The sequence below is a fragment of the Motacilla alba genome, chromosome 15, assembly GCF_015832195.1.
Source record: "Motacilla alba alba isolate MOTALB_02 chromosome 15, Motacilla_alba_V1.0_pri, whole genome shotgun sequence".
NCBI lineage: Eukaryota > Metazoa > Chordata > Aves > Passeriformes > Motacillidae > Motacilla > Motacilla alba.
In genome coordinates, this window is record NC_052030.1 from 148464 (window position 1) to 167344 (window position 18881).

At 43.4% G+C, this 18881-nt stretch overlaps 1 protein-coding gene across 6 annotated transcripts in view; it reads right to left on the reverse strand.

Annotated features, from left to right (window-relative positions):
• MORC2 (MORC family CW-type zinc finger 2) overlaps positions 1–18820 on the reverse strand; it is a 50058-nt gene extending 31238 nt beyond the window's left edge. For 2 of the 6 annotated variants that reach the window (XM_038152174.1, XM_038152175.1), the window contains exons 1-5: positions 18540–18633; positions 12318–12371; positions 10813–10847; positions 9789–9857; positions 1453–1543 (exon numbers count right to left, since the gene is read on the reverse strand). In XM_038152174.1, the coding sequence (XP_038008102.1) occupies positions 1453–1543; positions 9789–9857; positions 10813–10847; positions 12318–12371; positions 18540–18625 (335 nt within the window). In that variant the 5' untranslated portion in view covers positions 18626–18633. Of the gene's footprint in view, positions 1–574; positions 650–1402; positions 1544–9788; positions 9858–10812; positions 10848–12317; positions 12372–18539 lie in introns of those variants that run through there. The other 4 variants (XM_038152172.1, XM_038152176.1, XM_038152177.1 and 1 more) reach the window with 4 other exon arrangements.
• Positions 18821–18881: the final 61 nt, after the last annotated feature.

Sequence of the window (18881 nt, forward strand, 5' to 3'; positions counted from 1 at the left end):
GGCAGAACGGCTGAACTATCATTTCTCTCTAAACATCTCATTCCTTTCAGAAGGCATATCAGTCTGGGCATTTTCACAATGTTTCAAAACATTTAACACCAGTCACAATTAAAAGGTGCACAGCATTGCAGACTCATACTATGTAGAAAGTTTAAACAAAAATTTAAAAAAAAATTAAAAGACAACTGAGGTGAGATGTGACAATAACCTTCAAATCTCTGAGCAGAAATGTCAATGAGAAAGCAAGCACATTCCTCATTTCACTGTACCCAGAATCAAGTGCAGCAGTCCGGAGACAGAAAATTCATTTCCTAACCTAACTAAAGCCTTACTGACACTTCAGCTAAGGCAGCTTAGCAAGCAGCTTGTTGTCACAAGTTCCTTCTTTCTCCCCACTCTCCTATCCCAAAGACTGTCTTTGCATCTTCTCTACCAAGTTATCCTGTTACCAAGCTCAACCAAAACACCTTAAGAGGTAACAATTAGCATTGCATTGAAAGAAGTATTGGTGTTATATCAGCACATTTCCCTTCAGACTGCCTTAAGTCCCTACCACAGCAATTCCACAACCTACCTTTTGCATATGCTGGGGCTTCAGGCAGCATTTCTCTGATGTAATGAAGTACACCTCTTGCTCAAGGTTAAGAAAGGACAGAGACATGTCCTGGAAGCATACAGTCAGGATCTGGGATCTGTCCTGCACTGCAGCTGAACCGACAGTGTCTCAAGATCCCCTAATTTTTCCCCCCAGGTTACTGAGTCCCACTGATTTCCCAATAGGATGCGTATAATCAAGCCACATGGGTGAGCATAAAGCAGAACAGACGGAGTAAGTCACAAAACCCTGTAACTTTTCCAAAGACACAGCAAACTTCTTCCTCTTTCCCAGCAAATCCAGCAAATCCACTCCAACCAGCAGGATTCCTTTCCCACATGTGCTCCTCTGCACTTAATCCTACCCCTCCTCTCACTGTTTCCATCATTCTCCTTCTCCCTGCATTTGTTTGGTTTAAGAACAAAAAGAAATGGTTTAAGTCCATCTGCCTTGCACCAGATAACTTTCCTGTTGGGAGGCTGAAGCACTACTTTGCTCAAATTTTACTGCCTGACTGTAACAGGGTAGATGACCATTTTGTTTCCAGCTCTTCCATTATTTTCCCCAAGCTCTTCCATTATTTCCCCCAAGCTCTTACCTGCACCCTCTGCCTTATGCAAACATAGTCCCAAATCACTGCTGTCAGCTGTACAGAGCTTTCTTGGCCACTGCATAACTACAGCAGATGTTGAGAGAGCTCCTGTCTACCAAACCAGGAGATCTTTGAGTTCATCTGCTTTTTTTTTTTTTTTTTTTTTTTTCTGGGAAAAAAGCTGTACACCTCTGAGCAAAAAGTACATCGATCACCTGGATCATGACCTCCCCAACCTCAGGAGGCTGGCTCTTGTTGTACCTACGATTTCAAGCCGTTCCCATACTGCCCGATTTGAGTGGACTCAGGTGATCGCTTGGCTGATTTACCAAACTGGATAACACTGGCAGCTTCATCTGCAACAAGAGACAGGGAACAGAAAAGGTTTATTTCAGTGTACAGACACACACAGAGACATTTTTTAGATAAAGAAGGAAGGTAACTCCTTCACACTGGAAATAGGCCAGAAAAGAGGCCAGAAGCCCAAGCTGAAGCTGCATCCTGAAGCTGTACCACAGAGCCCTGTGAGGCACATGCTGCTTGAGGGCATTGATGTTACCAGAAGATTTGTACAGGTGCCATGATGCTGACAGAAAGAGTTTTAGGTTTCAGTCTAGTTCACTGTCCCATCTGAACTGCATGAAGATGTTTCTTTTTGAAAAAAAAAAAAATCCACAAAAATTATCTATTGTGTCCATCACAGTTGTCAATTCTTATTAATTAAGACCTTAGGATGCAGTGGGTCTGTTGTCCCACTGACACCACACACTTGAGAGCACTGGCACAAGAGCGTAAGTCAGGACTATTAAAAAGGTCAGGAATCCAGAATAAACACTGCTATTTCTTCACAGTGCTGAACTGAACACTCTGGTTAATTAAAGCACTAATAGGACGCAAGCTAACTTTGGCAGCAGATTGCTGGACCTCTGGCAGCAGGACAGCTGGGGAGAAAGTCAACACAAACAGGTCCTACAGCAATTAGCAGAGGATTTCATTAGCACAGGACAAAATGAAAGGACACAATGGCTTTACAGCTGAGAGAGTCTGTCAATTTTAGTTCCAGCCTTTCTATTGTTCAAGGGATAGACTTTTAACATCATCCCTAGGACAGAATGATTCCTTTCCCTTCCCCCAAGAGATAGTAATCATTTCACCAGAGTTTACTGGGAGAAATAAAGTTTAATTCCAGAGACAAGGAACACAAAGTGCCTTACTGTGAGGGCTAAAAACAAATGCATACACAAGCTATAAGGGAGCACAAGACATCACTTACCCCACCAGCCAACTGTGGGGAGGCTGAGCCCATGGACAAGCTAGATTTCAGCATGCAGGAGACACACAGGCCTATCAGCATTGACCAGTTTTACAGTAAAATATTCAGTACTAACACCATTGGGTCTGACATGACGTCACTGAGCTGGTGTCAGAACATCATTTTCAGTTGAAACTATATTCAGGTTTAAAGACACAAATACAGGAGAACAACTGTGCAAACACCTTGCTGCCTCAACTGCAATTGTTCTCAATGGAACTCCACAGCTATTCCAGAAACAGCTTTGGACTGGATAAGGGCACTTCTGCCTTCCCTTCAGTCTACTGTAATACTTTCTAGCCAAAGAAAGAAAACACTGGAATGTCTTTTATTTAAGGTCTGGGTAAGGATGTTGGTGATGATGATGATTATGATGATCATCCAATTATTATTACTCTAACTACTATTATTGTGTTATTTTTAAAGCCTGGTAAGGAAAGTAGATATGGGATATTAAAAAGAGAAGGACTATTGGAACCTTTTTGCTCCACAAACATTTTTCAGTAACTATTTTTAAGAAACTTTCAGAAAGCCTAAGAAGGATAAAGAGTAATTATCCAAAGCATTTCCCCTCTCAGGAAAGGTAACCAGATGGTTTATCACTCAATGCTGGATGTCTGAAACCACCCTATTATGACTCCTCTTTCAGGTCAGAGGGACGAAGGTGATGCTGAGCAGAGGGGAATGTGAGGTAGCACCTCTTCTCCAGGCTGTCTTTAGAAGAGATTTAATATTTATATCCTCCCAAGAATCAAGACACGAGATTTAATATTTATATCCTCCCAAGAATCAAGACACTTTTTTTTTTTTCCAGCTCTTTATAGGCTCTGGAGGGTGTTTCCACTTAAGGCTATTTTAATCACACTATTTTTGTTTTGTTGCGCCTCAGAGTTACTGGATTTAAAGAAGCCAAACTCTGCAGCAAGAAAAATAGATAAGGGAGATCTTTGCAAAACAAAGAAGAGAAAAAACAAGCTGAAGAAATTCAACCAAGATGGTCAAGATGGCAGGATTTAATTCATTACGTGGGGGAAATTAGCGTAAAGCCAAGTTGAACTTTCCTGAGGATAGGGGAACAAGGGAAAAGCTTCGAGGTCCTTTGTCACTGTAACAAACACAGGACACCAACTCCACATGGGGCAATGACTGGAAACAGTGACTGACAAACCACTTTGATACATGTTCCTATAATTTGTTTTAAAAATCTGTTAACTTTAGAAGAAACAGCAATGTTTAGATTTAACCTTAAACAAGGTTAAAGAGACATTTTCTCCTGAGAATTGTGTAGACTGCTCCCCTGAAAGTGGCCCCCAAGAGTCACTGTCCACACACAGAAGTGTGTACACACTCTAAAATAGGAGTTGGAGTTCCAGTTAAACATTGTTCCTCACCATTGTGAGCCTTGGAAAAACAGTTTTTTTAAATACAAATAAAGCAAATACTAAACAGCAAATACTAAATACTAGAATACTAAGAAAGCAACCAACACATTACTACTTAACTAACTGCTTCCATTAAAACAAAAGCTGTTTTCAGCTTCCAAACTTCAAAAATACAGTTGAAAAAAAAGCAAGACCTGACATATTTGCTTCAATCTCTCAAAAACCAACAGAACAAGCCCTCTTAAAATTTATTAGAGCCAGACAAGGCAGGTAACTGGGCTAAGTCTGCAGAGATTTACAAAGGCAAGTCACACCTGACTGATTTGGTCACTTTCTACAAGGCAGCACTTTCTGTCCTTATGGAGAGAGTAGTGGGTGTTGTTTGGCTGGACTTCGACAAAGTGTTGGACACAGTTTAACACAGCCTCTTCCTGGACAAACTGGGGAAACACAGACCAGGCAAGTGGTATACAAAACAAGTAGGGAACTGGCTCACGGGTCATGCTCAGAAGTGATCATCAATGGTTTTCACTCCAGCTGGCAGGCTGTCACAAGCAGAGACCCCAGGGACCGCTGCTGTGCCCCACATTGCTCAACATCTCCATACAGGATCTGGACAGTGGGGTGCTTTTGAATCCTCACCAGCTTTGTTGATGGGGGATGGAATGCTGGAATGCTTTCTTAGACACCTGGACCGCCTGAAATTGTGGGCATGCAAGATTGTGTCTGAAGTTCAAGGGAACTGTGAAGTCCTGCGCCCAGGATTACATAACCCAAGAGCCCAGCACAGACTGGAATCTGCAGGTTGGGAGGAACAGCCTTGCTGGAAGGGTCCTGGTGGACAACGAGCTGAGTATGATCCAGCAGTGTCCCACAACAGCAACTGATGCAAACACGATCCTGGACTGTATCCACAGGGACATTGCCAAAGAGATGGAAATGTGATTAGCCCACTCAACTTTGTGTTTGTCAGGCCCCACCTGCTGTACTGTGTCCAGTTCTGTCTCCTCAATTCAGGAAAGATGTAGACAAACTGAACAGGGTGTAAAGGAGATGATCAGAGGGCTGCAGAAACTGCCCTATGAGAAGAACTAGGTCTCCTTCCTTGAGAAGAGAGGGCCCAGGAGGAATCTCATCATAGTATTACAGTACTTGAAGGATAGCTACAAAGGCTACCCTTCCCTAGGAGGAAAGGGTGAAAAAGAGGCAATAGATACAAGTTGTACTGGGAGAGGTTTCGCCTTAAAATAAGTAAGAAATTTTTTAGAGATCAATCAGTCATTTAATCAATCACTAGAACAACCTCCCCAGGTGTGTGATGGAGTCCTTCATCACTGGAAAGACAGAGTGCTAAAGCATCTATTCCCTTTCCCATGAAAGGCTGGAACAAATGATCTTTGAGGCACTTTCCAACCTGAGCACTTCTGTGATGAAAACGCCAGGTAGAGACTTGTTTTCTTCAATTGCTTAAGAATAAAACTACAGTCACTTCCTAAACTAGTTGTTATACTTTCTCAACCTACAAGTTGATTCATTGAATCATTCAACCTGTATTTTGATTCTTTAAATTCATGCAGCACTTGCAGAGCCAGGCATTAGGTAAAATTTCAAGCCTGAGTAGTGATTTCACTGATAGTATGAGAAATGTGATGTGCTGCATGAGATCTATCGTTTGGTTTTCTATCGACTCCTATGCAGTTCCTTACAAAAGAGCCAAAGTTTTGGACAAGTACTATTATTCTGTGTTGGGGGCAGAGGGTATTTTTACTGGATAATAATATATTTATTAATATTGGAAATTAGAAAAAGGTTCTTCACCAAAAAGGTGGTCAGGCCCTGGAACAAACTCCCCAGGGCAGTGGTCATGGTCTCAAGCCTGACAGAGCCCCAGGAGCATTTGGACAACTCTCTCAGGCAAAAGACACCCCAAAATCCCACCCTTCCAACTCAGAAGATTCTATAATTCTGATACCTCTCTGCAGGACATGATGGTCCCTTTGAAAAGAGCTGTCCTGTAACATCACTGAATCCTTGGACCTTATGATAACTCATGACTACAATGTGAGATGTTTCTAGCTTGAGCACAAATGTATTTTGATCTTAAGACCACGCAGCCCAGAGTGATCATTAAGAGAGCCAATGCAGTGAGTACTGAATGCAACTGCAGCAGGAATCACTTGTCAAACACCCCTAATTTTTAGAAATGAGGAGTTGTCATTTGGCTTGCTAATCCGAAGCCATCAAGCAGAGCACTCAAATCTGACCAACTGCCTCACTACACCCTTCCATTCTCAGAGCCTGCCAGACAAATCTAGAATTGCCCAAGACAGAACAAGACCAAAGAGAACAGCAACAAGACAGAGTAACACAAACTGTTACTGGAACAGTTAACTTGAGCCCTTCAGCTCTTCCCGCTGTTTAAAAGTGCCCAGATGCAACTGGGTTTATTCACTCATCATCCCCAGACGGTGCCCCATCCAGCCTTCCAAGCCATCCTTTCAGTTGACTTGGGAAGATCCCATGCTAGCATGGGCTACAACAGCACTACAGCAAGTCATGGAGTTATTCTTTTTAACATGTCAGCTTTATGTACAATAAAACCAATTTTTAATTGAAGTTATCACGCACAAAAACAAAACACTCCCAAGATCCATGATTTCTGTCGAAGCAAAGTCTGTATTGAGGAAGAAAAGTCCAATAAAAAGTTTTCTGCTGACATCTCTTAAAGTCAGATAGGAGATCTTCAGGATATCTTTAAAACTGGTAGACCCTGCATTATGAGAAATTAAGGCTCATATCCCTACAGCCAGGGATGGAACCAGAGAGCCCCATGCAGTGAGTTTGAATGAAAGACTCTCTTTAGCTGCTTCTGTCCATGCTGACAGGCAAATGGTACAGCACACAGAGCTTCCACCTGGCTATCCTTGGTCAAGCATCAAGACAGTCAAAGGATCTGAATTACATGGTATTTACTATATACAATGCACAGTGCTGTGAAACACCCCTGCAACGCACAGTATCTCCTAATCTTCTTTACTGAGCATTTCAGGCTATCAGGATAAAATTCTTCAACATTTAGCTGAAAGATTAAAAGAAGCCACTTAATAGCCATCCTAGGTAACCCAAATATTATTGTATTTCATATCCATCTGTGCTCAAAATTGAAAGTCTCTTTTAAGACCCAGCAGCCAGAATCAGAAACACAGGGTTAGGGATGGGGGCAGGCGAGTGTCAAGCTCTTTAAAGTCAAGGCTTCGTCTCTCCCTCATAGCTTTTGCCCAAGGCAGAGGCTCTGCTTTGCGGTTTTTTTTCCTCTCTTTCTCTCTGACCTCCAGAGGTGGGGGTTGATTCAGGTAGATTTTCTGTGCTCACAACATTAGCAACTGTTGCTACAAAATGGGACCCCCGCATGTCATAATCAAAAACTGCTTTGGAGTGAATTTTGCAACATCTGTCTGCAGCTGTCTGTAGCAAGGTGCTAGGAGGAGTGAAGAGGCTCCAGTCCCTGCAGCTGCCAGCAGCAGCCAGTTGACACAAAAAGTCACACAGTCTGAGCCACCTTAGCTGGCTGCCCTGCCATCCTCTGCCAAGAGGAAGGTGAAGTCCTTCCACAGGTTCTAGTCCTTGACCGAGTACCAGCCGCCAGAGCGTGTCAGTCGCATACACCGACGGAGCTGCTGCCACCACAGAGATAAGAGGGAGGGCTGCCCTCCCTTTGTCTCCCCACACATGTTTGCCCATGGCAAGAGTCATCTTGGGGAAAGGCGTCACTGGCATTTTGAGTTTCTCTTTGTTCCCAGGGAGTCCATGACATTCAGCAATTTTGTATCTAGTGATTATTTACTGTTAGTTTGTACCTGTTGCTGTTTTGCTTGTTAGTAAACTGTTACTTTTTCCCTTATTTTTTACACATTTATTTCCTGTGGAAAGGGATTGGTTAAAACTAAGAGGCTATAACTCATTTCAGACCATGCCCCTTAAATTGTCTTAAACCAAGACAATAGGCAATACTTAAATCCCATTTTGTCATAAAACCAGCACTACAGAAGCAATAACTGCATAAAAGCTGCCATAAAATTCTGTGGCATTAGAACAGACATCTGGCACCTTCCAAAGAAACACAAAGTTTTCAACACAGGCAGAGAAGGTCGTATTTTCCTGTCCCTGATCCTAAGGACTATCAGAAGGCCACACTTCAACCTCAGAGCTTGTTTTTAGGGATGGGGCTTTACTGTTTCCTTCAGCTAAACTGATGGCAGAAATGTACTCTTGGGAGACCCGTTTAGCATCCTTAATTGTATTCCAAAGAATATACAGAAGGTACCTAGATTTCAAAACAAATTCCCTTATGGAAGTCACAAATCTGTGTATCAAAGCACAAATTAAATTGAATGAAATGCTTCATATCTCTACGGGTTTGGGCTTGGATAGAGCTCAATCTCTCCATGCTAACTTGCATAGGACTGTATTTTAGAGAAGAGTGTTGCTAATATAGGGTTTTCATTAGTGCTGAACACAGCTCACATAGCATCAAGGTTCTTTCTGCTTCTCAAACTGCACCACCAGCAAGCAGGCTGGGTTGCACAAGGAGTTGGGAGGGGACAAGTCTGGGATGGCTGATCCCAACTGACCCAAGGGATTCCAGACAGTATCATAAGATCCCAGAATGGTTTGGATTAGAACGGGCCTTGAAGACCATCTGGTTCCACCCCATGCCATGGACAAGGACCCTTTCCACTAGACCAGTCTGCTCCAAGCCTCATGCAACATGGTGTGGTGCTCACCAGATAAAGCTGCGGAAGTAGGAGGAAGAGGGGCACATGTCCCCTTGCAGCATTCCTGTCGCCTTGCAGCATTCTCCTTCCCAAGTCACTATTTTACATGACAGAGGCCTGCTCTCCTGGGGATGGCTGAACAATTGCCTGCCCACAGGAAGTGGGGAATGAATTCCTTGGTTTGCTGTGCTTGCATGCACAGCTTTTGTATTCCCACTTGAACTGTCTTTATTTCAACCCATTAAGTTTTCATATTTTACCCTTCTGATTCTCTCCACCACCCCAGTGGAGATGGAATAAGCAGCTGTGTAGAGCTGAGTTGCCAGCTGGGATTGAACTATGAAAATATCACAAGAGGAACTTAAGTACTGAGGAATCAGTGCAAAAATGTTAGTTGTTGCTTATTTACCCATTTCCTTTGTCTTCTCCAAATTCACCTCCCAATTTCACCCAATTTTTCTGCCCTGTATGGAACTCCTCACAGGTCGACTTACCAGTCCTCAAGACTCAAAGGTGGGTTGACAGTGTTGCTCATTGATGCTAAAGTAAAGCAGAAAAGCTTTTAGCTTTCTCCTGCTAGATAGAACACCAATTTACAGCAATTCTTACAAGGCAGAAATACATTTGCTATATTTTCATATTATTAAGGTTTTATATTGTCGAGTATTGATCTCAAACACAATGTCCATGATGAAACAATGGCAAACTGTTTTCAAAGCAGAACCTTAATTTCTGCCATGGCACACCTTCTGGTTAGAGCTGAGATACACTGATCATCTGGCAGCCAGATGGGGAAAAGGCTTACGCCATCAAACCTTATGCTTGTTCCCCTTCCTGCTCCACTGTTCTCCCTTCAGCCCCAAGGCCAACTTCAGTGTACTGGGAAACTTCAAGCCAGGCTGACCCAACTCTCTAATGCAGCAAAACTATTTTCTTTTGACCAAATTAGTTTTCTGCAATGGAAGAGGTAAATGGCTTGATATGTAATATGATGTAATATAATTCTGAGAGGCAGAAACATGTATACAGGCATAGAACATGTCCTTTTCAATGGAACTAAGCTGTTAATTCAACTTAAACCATAACATGAAACCTCAGCTTGCATATGCAGGTGTAACCTTCTGTCACTTACTTGAATCCATTCCTGTTCCATCATCCAAAAAACACAGCATGAATCCACCTCGTAGGTCGTCTCGTTGCTCTGCAAGAGAAGAGTTATTCACTGCTCCCATAAGCAGAAGTTAAAAGTTCCATAAAATGGGATCGGTGTTAAAAACAAAAGTAACACAACAAATAGGACTTTTAAACCTACAATATGGCTAAGCTGCAAGAAAGAGCACCAGATTTTTGTTACAGAATGATTAAGAACTTCCTCACTACAAAACTGTATTCTGTCAGTGGAGTTCTTAGCATCCACTACAAAGAGCAACTCACTTCACCTGACCCCAGGTGAAGGCTGACTTAATTGCTTCCCCAAGATATTTGTAAAGGTACTCCTTTTTGAAAGACAACAGGCACTATGGCACAGAAGAAACAGTAGAACAATAGAATTATTCAGGTTGGAAAAGACCCTTAAGATCATCAAGTCCAACCAGAAACCTAACACACCTGAGTTCACTAAATCATGTCCCTAAACACCAGATCTACACATTTTTTAAATATGGGTAGATAATGACTCCCCCAATGCCCTGGACAGCACGTTCCAGAGTCTGACTACACTTTCAGTGAAGAAATTTTCCCTAATATCCAATCTAAACTTCTGCTGGCACAACTCGTGGCTGTTTTCTCTTGTTCCTGTCACTTGTTACCTGGGAGAAGAGCCCAATCCCTACCTGACTGCACTCTCCTATCAGGAAGTTGTAGGAGCAAGAAGGTCCCCCCACAAACCTCCTTTTCTCCAGGCTGAGCTCCCCAGCTTCCTTAGCTGCCTCTCATCGGACTTGTGCTTCAGCACCTTCTTCAGCTCCCTTACCCTTCTCTGGACATGCTCCAGCCCCTCAATATCTTTCTTGTCTTGGGGCTCAGTACTGACCCCAGGATTGGGCATAAGCATCCTCGCTCTTATTTAATCAAGGACAACAGACATTTGCAGCCTAAATCCAAGTTAACTACTGACTTAGTTGCTGACATGCAAGGAAGCAGCATGAGTGACTTACCAGTATAAATGTCTATTCTCGTGGCATCTGCATCTCTACAAAGAAATAAAACCACAATTGATATCCAAATGTTAAACAGAAATGAAGTTAAAAATCCAGGCATACACAAGCATTTCCAAAATAACTGGCTGCATAGATCAAAGTCCACAGAGGCCCCACAGTCATCAGTGACAGAAAATATTGTCCTACATTTTGTCTATTTGAACCTAAACTCCAGCATAAGACATTGCTAGCACACAAACAGTTCTGGTGACAGGAAGTACCACTGGCATTCTAACAAAAGTCATTCTGGGGCTGGAAATCAAATGAGTATACACTTCCGAGCTCCCTCCTGTACAAAACAAACAACACCTATAGTTTTTCTGTTGAGCTGCCTACAAAGGATTTAGTAACTCCACATAAAGCTTCATTCCAATACATTCAAGATCGTTACAAGAAACTGTCACTACAAGATCACTGAAGTGAGGCCCTTCACACACTGCATCCTCCTCTGCATTTGAAAGTACAGCATGTACAGCACTACTGCCCTCTTCCCAAACCAACCTTGGTTTGCTGACTAGAGGCGTGGCACTATAGAGCTGTAGCAAAACCCCCCTTGACAAATGACACAGCCACTTTGTTTCAGTTTTGTACCTCCAGCCCAGCCTAGCTACTTCTTCCCAGAAGACAACCTCTCTATAGCCAGAGGGGAACCAACAGCTGAAGGGAAAACCACCCCCAAAGACCCTACTTTTTCTTATCTTGTTGCAACCATGAACACAGCACCAGCTTGCATGCGCGTGCACACGAACACACAGACAGAGCTGATTCTCTAAACAGAAGCTTTCCAACTCAAAAATACCCCAGTTTCAGCTCCTTACATCACAAAACGCACACTGTGACAAATCACATTTGAAAGAAAACAATCCCAAAATACTTCCATAGTGCTTCATGACAGTACTTCCTCTAGCTCAAGACAAAAGCACGCAAGGCTTGGGAGAGGCTTCTATAGCAGGAATTCCTTCCACACACAAGTGAGACAGGTGGCCCAACACCTGCAATTTCCAAAGACCGTATCTCCCGAAATGTCAAAATTCCTTTAGCAGTTCTGGCTCTATTTTTCAGCATCGTGCTTCTGATTTGATTTTCATTGTCATGTTTGATACTATGATTTTTTTAGATACCAGAAGAGTCACAGCTCCTGTAATATTTATTTTAGCAATTTCTTTACACAAAAAGGCAGACTAGTTTTTTCTTTAAATCTCTCTTGTGTCTGCTATCAATTTTCTTTCCAATATGAGTTGCTCCAGGAGTCATTCAAACCTGTCTTTCCAAGAATAATTATTTTCTTTTAGGGGGTTGATGTGGCAATGAAAGAGAAGCAAGTGAAATACTCATACTAAATTAAAATTCTATTTTCTTGTAAAATCTACTAGAAGTGAAAATTGCTTAAGATCAACTAATACATAGGTAAATTAAATCTTAACCAAAGATACTTTGTGAATTAAGCAGTTTCAGGTACATACCTGGCGTTATCTACAAGTTCAGCAAGGGCACCAAACAAGAACTCATGGGTAGTTCTGCAATGAAACAGAAATCAGCAGAGTTACACCAACACTTAAAAAAAAAGAGACACCTTTAAATAAACGAGAATCTCAACTACATTTTAAACACATCCAGTCAAATGGGTACAATGCCACGGTCTGGCTGACAGCAGACTAGGAACGAGTGATTTAGTGTCTGCCAGAGGCAGCCATGCAGCAGCCAGTCTGCCCCAAATTGCAGCTCACTATGGTCTAAAACATATCCCAGCTACACAGACATGATAGAGAACATGATGATCCAATGAACCAGCCTATGACCCAGTCAACAGTTCATGGAAGTCCTTATACAGTACAGTGACAGGTCTTTTCACAGCAACTAAATACTGACTATAAGTAAATATGGCCAGATGAGGATTATCATAGAATCACAGAACAGTATGAGTTGGAAGGGACCTTAAAGCTAATTTATTTCCAAGCCTCTTGCCATGGGTAGGGACACCTTGCTCCAAGCCCTGTCCAACCTGGCCTTGAACACTTCTGGGGATGCAGTAGCCACAGCCGCTCTGGGCAACAAGACACGAACAACGTTATGAACAAGGTGAGTCTCCCCCATGCACACAGTCCCATTGCAGAAGTTGTTTGTGACAGAAAAATGCTTCCAGATCCTGGCTAACATCCAGCAGGTGCAGCTGCTACTAATCCAGGGAAAGTCTTCTGACACCACTGTACCACGCCACCTTCCCAAATTAACACGAAAATAATGAACCCAGCTAACACTTCAGCACAATCTCAAGAGACCATGTTTAGTTTCCAGCCTCTTAACTGCCACCTCTTTTAAGCAGCTCCCATTTGGAAGCCATTAGTTATATGCCTCAACATTGAAACAGATGGTGAGAAAAACTTAAGCAGCTAATAAAAATCATTGTAATACATTGTCTGTTGACATAAATGCTGTATCTCCACTTCATGCACAAGCTGGCAACCTAACTTCAAAATCCAACAACTTTTTCAAACATAGATGAACCACATCCACCATAAGGTTAACAGCAAAGATGTGGAGAAACAGTAGATGGAATTTGTTACTCCTCTAGGTTGTTCAGTGAAGAGACCAAGACCTCAGAAACCGGTTTTATCAACAAGTTTCAGTTTGCACAAAACCCTCACATACAGCCAACAGGTAACCAGAAAGAATATATTTCTTCATATTTTCAGCCTTCCAAGAACAGAGGCATAGGCACTTCCCACACATAAAATATATAGCTGTCCACACTGTTAATAACCACAAAACACACTTTCATAGCCATCTTCAGGGTGATCACACTGAACCTATCAACACAGCTCCAGTCAGAGGAAAACACAGCATGCTTTAAAGTTACCACTAAAACCATGGGAACAGAGATTTCCGTATCTCCACTCTCCTGCAGAGACAAGACCCAACAGGAACAGTGTTTGGAAGACTATCTACCCAATCAGAAAGCTCCCATAGAAACACTATCTTGGTATTCCTTCCTTTGAACAGGATTTCCTGCTGTCCTGGTTTCAGCAGGGATACATTAACTTTCTTCTCAGTAGGTGTTAAGAGTTGTATTTTGGATTTAGTGTGGGTATAATGTTGATAACACACCGATGTCTGGTGCCAAGCCACGCATACCCTAAGTCAAGGACTTTTCAGTGTCCTGCACTAGTCAGCTATACCAGAAGCTGGAGGGGAGCATGGTCAGGGCAGCTGACCCAAACCAGCCAGAGGAATATTCCGTACCACAGAATGTTCTGCTCAGTCTGCAAACCAGGGGAGCTGGCCAAGAGGGGCCAACCACTCTTGGGGGACAGGCAGGGCATGGGTCAGTGGGTGCTGAGCAATTGTACTGAGCATCACTTGACTGTTGGGGTTTATTCCTCTCTCTCTTTTTCCTATTATTATCTTATGTTTCTTCACTCCAATATTTGAAATGTTCTTTCTCAGCCCATGGGTTTTAGCCTTGTACCCTTCACCTCCCTGTTCCACTGGGGAGGTGAGTGAGTAGATATGTAAGATGATTACAGATTTCAAGTGTTCTCTTGAGTTTACAAGTGTCTATTCATCTCCACAGGTCAACATCACCGAAGTTTACTTAAGAAGTAAGCCATAAGCAAATGCATGCTTTAGCACTAGTAACAATGCTTTATGAGCACTTTTTACTCCACAATTTTAGGAATACTTCATAGAGAAGATGCAAATAAGGATTTCCAAAGAAAGATGCTGGAACGAAACAAATGATAGCACAGCTATAGATGACAAGAAAGGGAAAACAAAACATCTCCACATAGCCCGACACACTGATCCTGACCATCTCCCAAAACCGCAGCTTCTTGTGCTGACACAAGCAAAGGGAAACCTTGCTACAAGCCAATGAAATTCACTCCAGCTATTTATCACTAACAGAAATGAATATATACTGTAAATGTCTTCCATTCAATTTATGAATTTGAACACACTTGTCAATACCTAACTTAAGTCAGATGAAGCGCTTTGGCCTGATCTCAAACAAACCCATTGGTCTTGCCTTACAGTCAAAAGCGCCTGAAATATTTCACATCCATCATAATCAACCAGTGACCATTTCTCTCACCTCCTCAAAAAAGTTTGGGATTATTTCACTTGCAGCACAACTTTAAAAAAACAAGACAAACTGTTGGCAAAATAAAGCCTATCAGAGCTGGCTAGTAACCTGCAAACATGGCGAGCTTATTTCAGATAGGCATCACCAGAGGCAAAAACAACCTGCATCAGAGTATCCAAAATACAACTATCACTGCCATATAATGGGTGAAACAACATATAGAAGGGAGGAAAGTAGTATCAAAATCTATAGTGTCAACAACAGCTCATCTGGGTAGACAAAGACTGGCCTGGATCATCCCACAATGTGCACCTTCCATTTGAGCCAGCTCCATGCAGAACTGGAGGCTTGATAAGGAATCTAAAAGGGGAGTGCAACATTGGCAATTTACTGAAACATAGGTGACAAAAGGTCAAGTTAGATGGCTCTAAAAGACAACTAACTTCAAACACCTCTACGAAGAATCATTTGGAGTAATGTCCCAAGGGAAGAAAAACTTGTTTTGTGAGAAGTTCCTACAGGAACCTCTTTCTTGAGCCTAGGGGGACTCCAGACAGGTCAGACAAGTGCCTAATTACTAATGAGAGACTTAAGACTTCACTTTTCTTCTGAAGGAGGGCACATCTGGGAAAATGTTTTATTTTGGTACATGCATCAGGAAAACAGCCATTCCCTAAATAATGCACTCTGTTTCAGGCCAAAATAGACAAAAAGCACAAGAAGAAGAGGGAATTAGGGGCGGCAGGTAGGAAATATTGTTGGTCTGTTATTACTAGTTTTCCTCAAGTCCATCATTTAGTCATCTTAAAGTCTATTCGAGTAACCTTCACCAAGACAATTCTAGTTACACAACAACACACAAGTTGCAAGCTAAAGGCTACCTGCTGCTAGAAGACAATTACAGGACCGTGAATATTAACAAAATAATTCAATTTTTTATTATAAATATTCAAAATATGCAAATATGAATTGGCTGGTCTCTCTTATATTTTTGGCATCATCTCGAAGAATAACTTTGGAAGTATCTTAATGTAACAGCATTTAATTGTTAAGGAAAACCAACGCAAAGGCAAGCAGGTGACGCTGGAAAGTCATAAAACAATGCCCATGTAATTTTCATGTGCTTATGCACACTGATTTTCATTCTAAGATTTAAAAGAACTTTAACATAGCAACATAAGGGTTGAAAAAGACCTTTAAAGGTAATCTAGTCCAACTTCCAGCCATGGGCAGGAACACCTTCCACTAGGCCAGGTTGCTCCAAGCCCTATCCAACCCGGCCTTGGACACTTTGAGGGATGGGGCAGCCACAGCTTCTCTGGGCATCCTGTTCCAGGGCCTCCCCACCCACACAGGGAAGAACGTCTTCCTTCTATCTAGTGTGAATCTACACTCTTGGGTTAAAGCCATTGACCTCTGTCTCATTACTACAGAACTTACTAAAAAGTCTGCCTCCACTCAACTATTCATCAAGTAAAGCAGTTGGAAAAGCACAGCGATATTTTTAATTTTTAAAAATATGGCAACTGAATCTATTCGTGTAGATGCTGGAGGCTCAACTCCATGTGCCATGAGACATGTAAGCATTGAGCTACTACTGGAAAGATCTGCTGAAGGTCCTTCAAGCTCAGGGACCTGATCAACTGTCTACTGTAAAGCACTTCAGACTGAGTGCTCTGAGTCAGACATACGGAAACTTTTCTGAAAGAATGTCTTAAAAAGGGGGAATTTTTTTGTTTTAAAGCATGGTTTTCTTCTGCACCCTAGCAGCCAGATGGTTGGTCTTTCACTGCAATTCAAAGAATTTAAAGAATTTCCACCTCCTTGCTTATGAGAATACACATAGCACTGAACTAGAATATATCCAGATGGATATATTTCAGCTGGACCAGCCAGATGGATGGTCTTCCTCAACAAGAGAGCAGTCCAGAGGAGACCAGTCCCCTCTATCAAAATCTCTGTACTGGCCTTGGGTTGATTTGGGAATTAGCTCGGGGTTTTGTTTTTGCTCATTTTTTTCCTGGAGGAGGAGGAGAGGTTGTTTTTTATGGGTCAGTTTGCTGCTTTCTTTGTTTTTATAATGACTTCCATTACTTCCATTGCCATTCTTAGGGAAGCATTTCACTCATGCACTGATTCCCATAACCTCAAAAGGCTCTTTGCTCACGATGGACAAGGAACTCTGGCTTTGGCTTATCCAAGCTCTGGCTTCCAGCTCTTTCCAAGAATTCGGTAATGCAGGTATCACTGCAGACATGCAGCACACCACAAGCAGACAGCAGCGTAAGCACAATGGCAACACGAAGTAGCTTTAATATACTTGAGAGCAGCAGCAACAACTCAGTCTTTAGCACAGGCTTTATCTTCTCATGAAGATGGACAGAGTTCTAGAACTTTGCAGGCAAACACAAGCTGCTGAAGAAGCACTGCCATCATCTGCACAGTCTTCTTATCCATAAAAACAGATTGTCTTCTGGAGCTGGATTTGAGAATTTCACAAATCAACAACAGCACCACAACATGACTCAGTATTGTCCATCTTCAGGCGCCAGATTGTTCACTCCATATGCAGCGGCCACCAGCCAAGCTAAGGAGCAGACCCAAATGTGACACAGAGCCATTACTAGGTTCATTTCCCTGTTCAAAGCCCATTACTTTCCAGATTATGAAAATGGATTGTAATGGTCTTGGCATATGCTAGATTAGTCTTAACTGCTCTTGCATTGCTCTGCAGATGTATCTCATTACCAACAGAACCAGAAAAAAATCCTTTGAAACCAAGTTGCCCATGTTTCTGTGCCTTCTTTAGACTGCTGTAGACCACTGTGATCCTTCACATGTTGAAAAGGGAAACAAAAAGATAAACCTGCACTTTATTTATTCTTCTATTGATGGATAACAGTAAGTCAATTCTTCTACAGACCATCAGCAGACAATCTTACACCAGTGACCAGCTGATCAAAATGAAGCAATGCCAAGTGGTTCCACAGAGTTCTTCCAGTTCAGGCAGAACGAGCTCTTCCATCTCCTCTATACATGCCATTACAAGGCTCAGGAGCAGGCAAGTGTTGATGGGCACCTGACCCTGCTTAAGTGCTGCTCCCTGATAGTGCTCCTCATTTTCTAGACATGCGCCCACAAGAAACTTGTCTTAAATAATGGCTTTGCCTCTTCTCAAGAGGTGTTATTTTGGGGGATTCACTGGCGACACACAAAAATCTGACTGGAAAAAGAGTATCATAATCCTGTTAAAAATAAACCTGCAAAACACTCAGTCACAAAGCCAGATGCTGCAGAGGGATGGTGGCCGGCACGACAACGCACACACACTGTTCCACAGAGGTCCGACCATGCGGGCTTTGTTGCCCAAGGGGCCTCCCCGTTCCTCCCGGAGCCTCGTCCCCACGCACCGGCTTTCCGTGACCCGCGGACCTGCCCGCGGTACAAAAGCCGGTCGCCGGAAGGACCACGAGGCGCCCGGGCCGGGGGCAGGGACCCGCTCAGCCCCACCGGCCCTCGTGGCTTTGGCCAGGCCCATCGCACTGAGCCGGGGTCCCAAGCAGGCCGGGTGCCGCGGGCCCGCCCCACCCCAGCCGGTACTCACGAGTTAGTGTGCAGGTATTCGAAGGTAAGCTGGGCCCGGTTCAGGCTGCTGTAATTACCCAGGGACATGGCAGCAGCGGCCGCCATCGGGCCTGGGCCAGGGCCTGGGCCTGGGCCCGCGCCGCATGCACCGGCGGCCGCGCGCGCCTCGAGCCCGCCCCGCCCCCTGCCGGTCACGGCCCCTGCGGGTGCGCAGCCGGCGCTGCGCTTCGCTGTGCCGCGCCCCGCCGCCCCCTTGCGGCGGTGCGGGTGCGGCGGTGCGGGTGCGGCGGTGCGGATGCGGTGCGGATGCGGTGCGGGTGCGGCGGTGCGGGTGCGGGTGCGGGTGCGGTGCAGGCCTGCT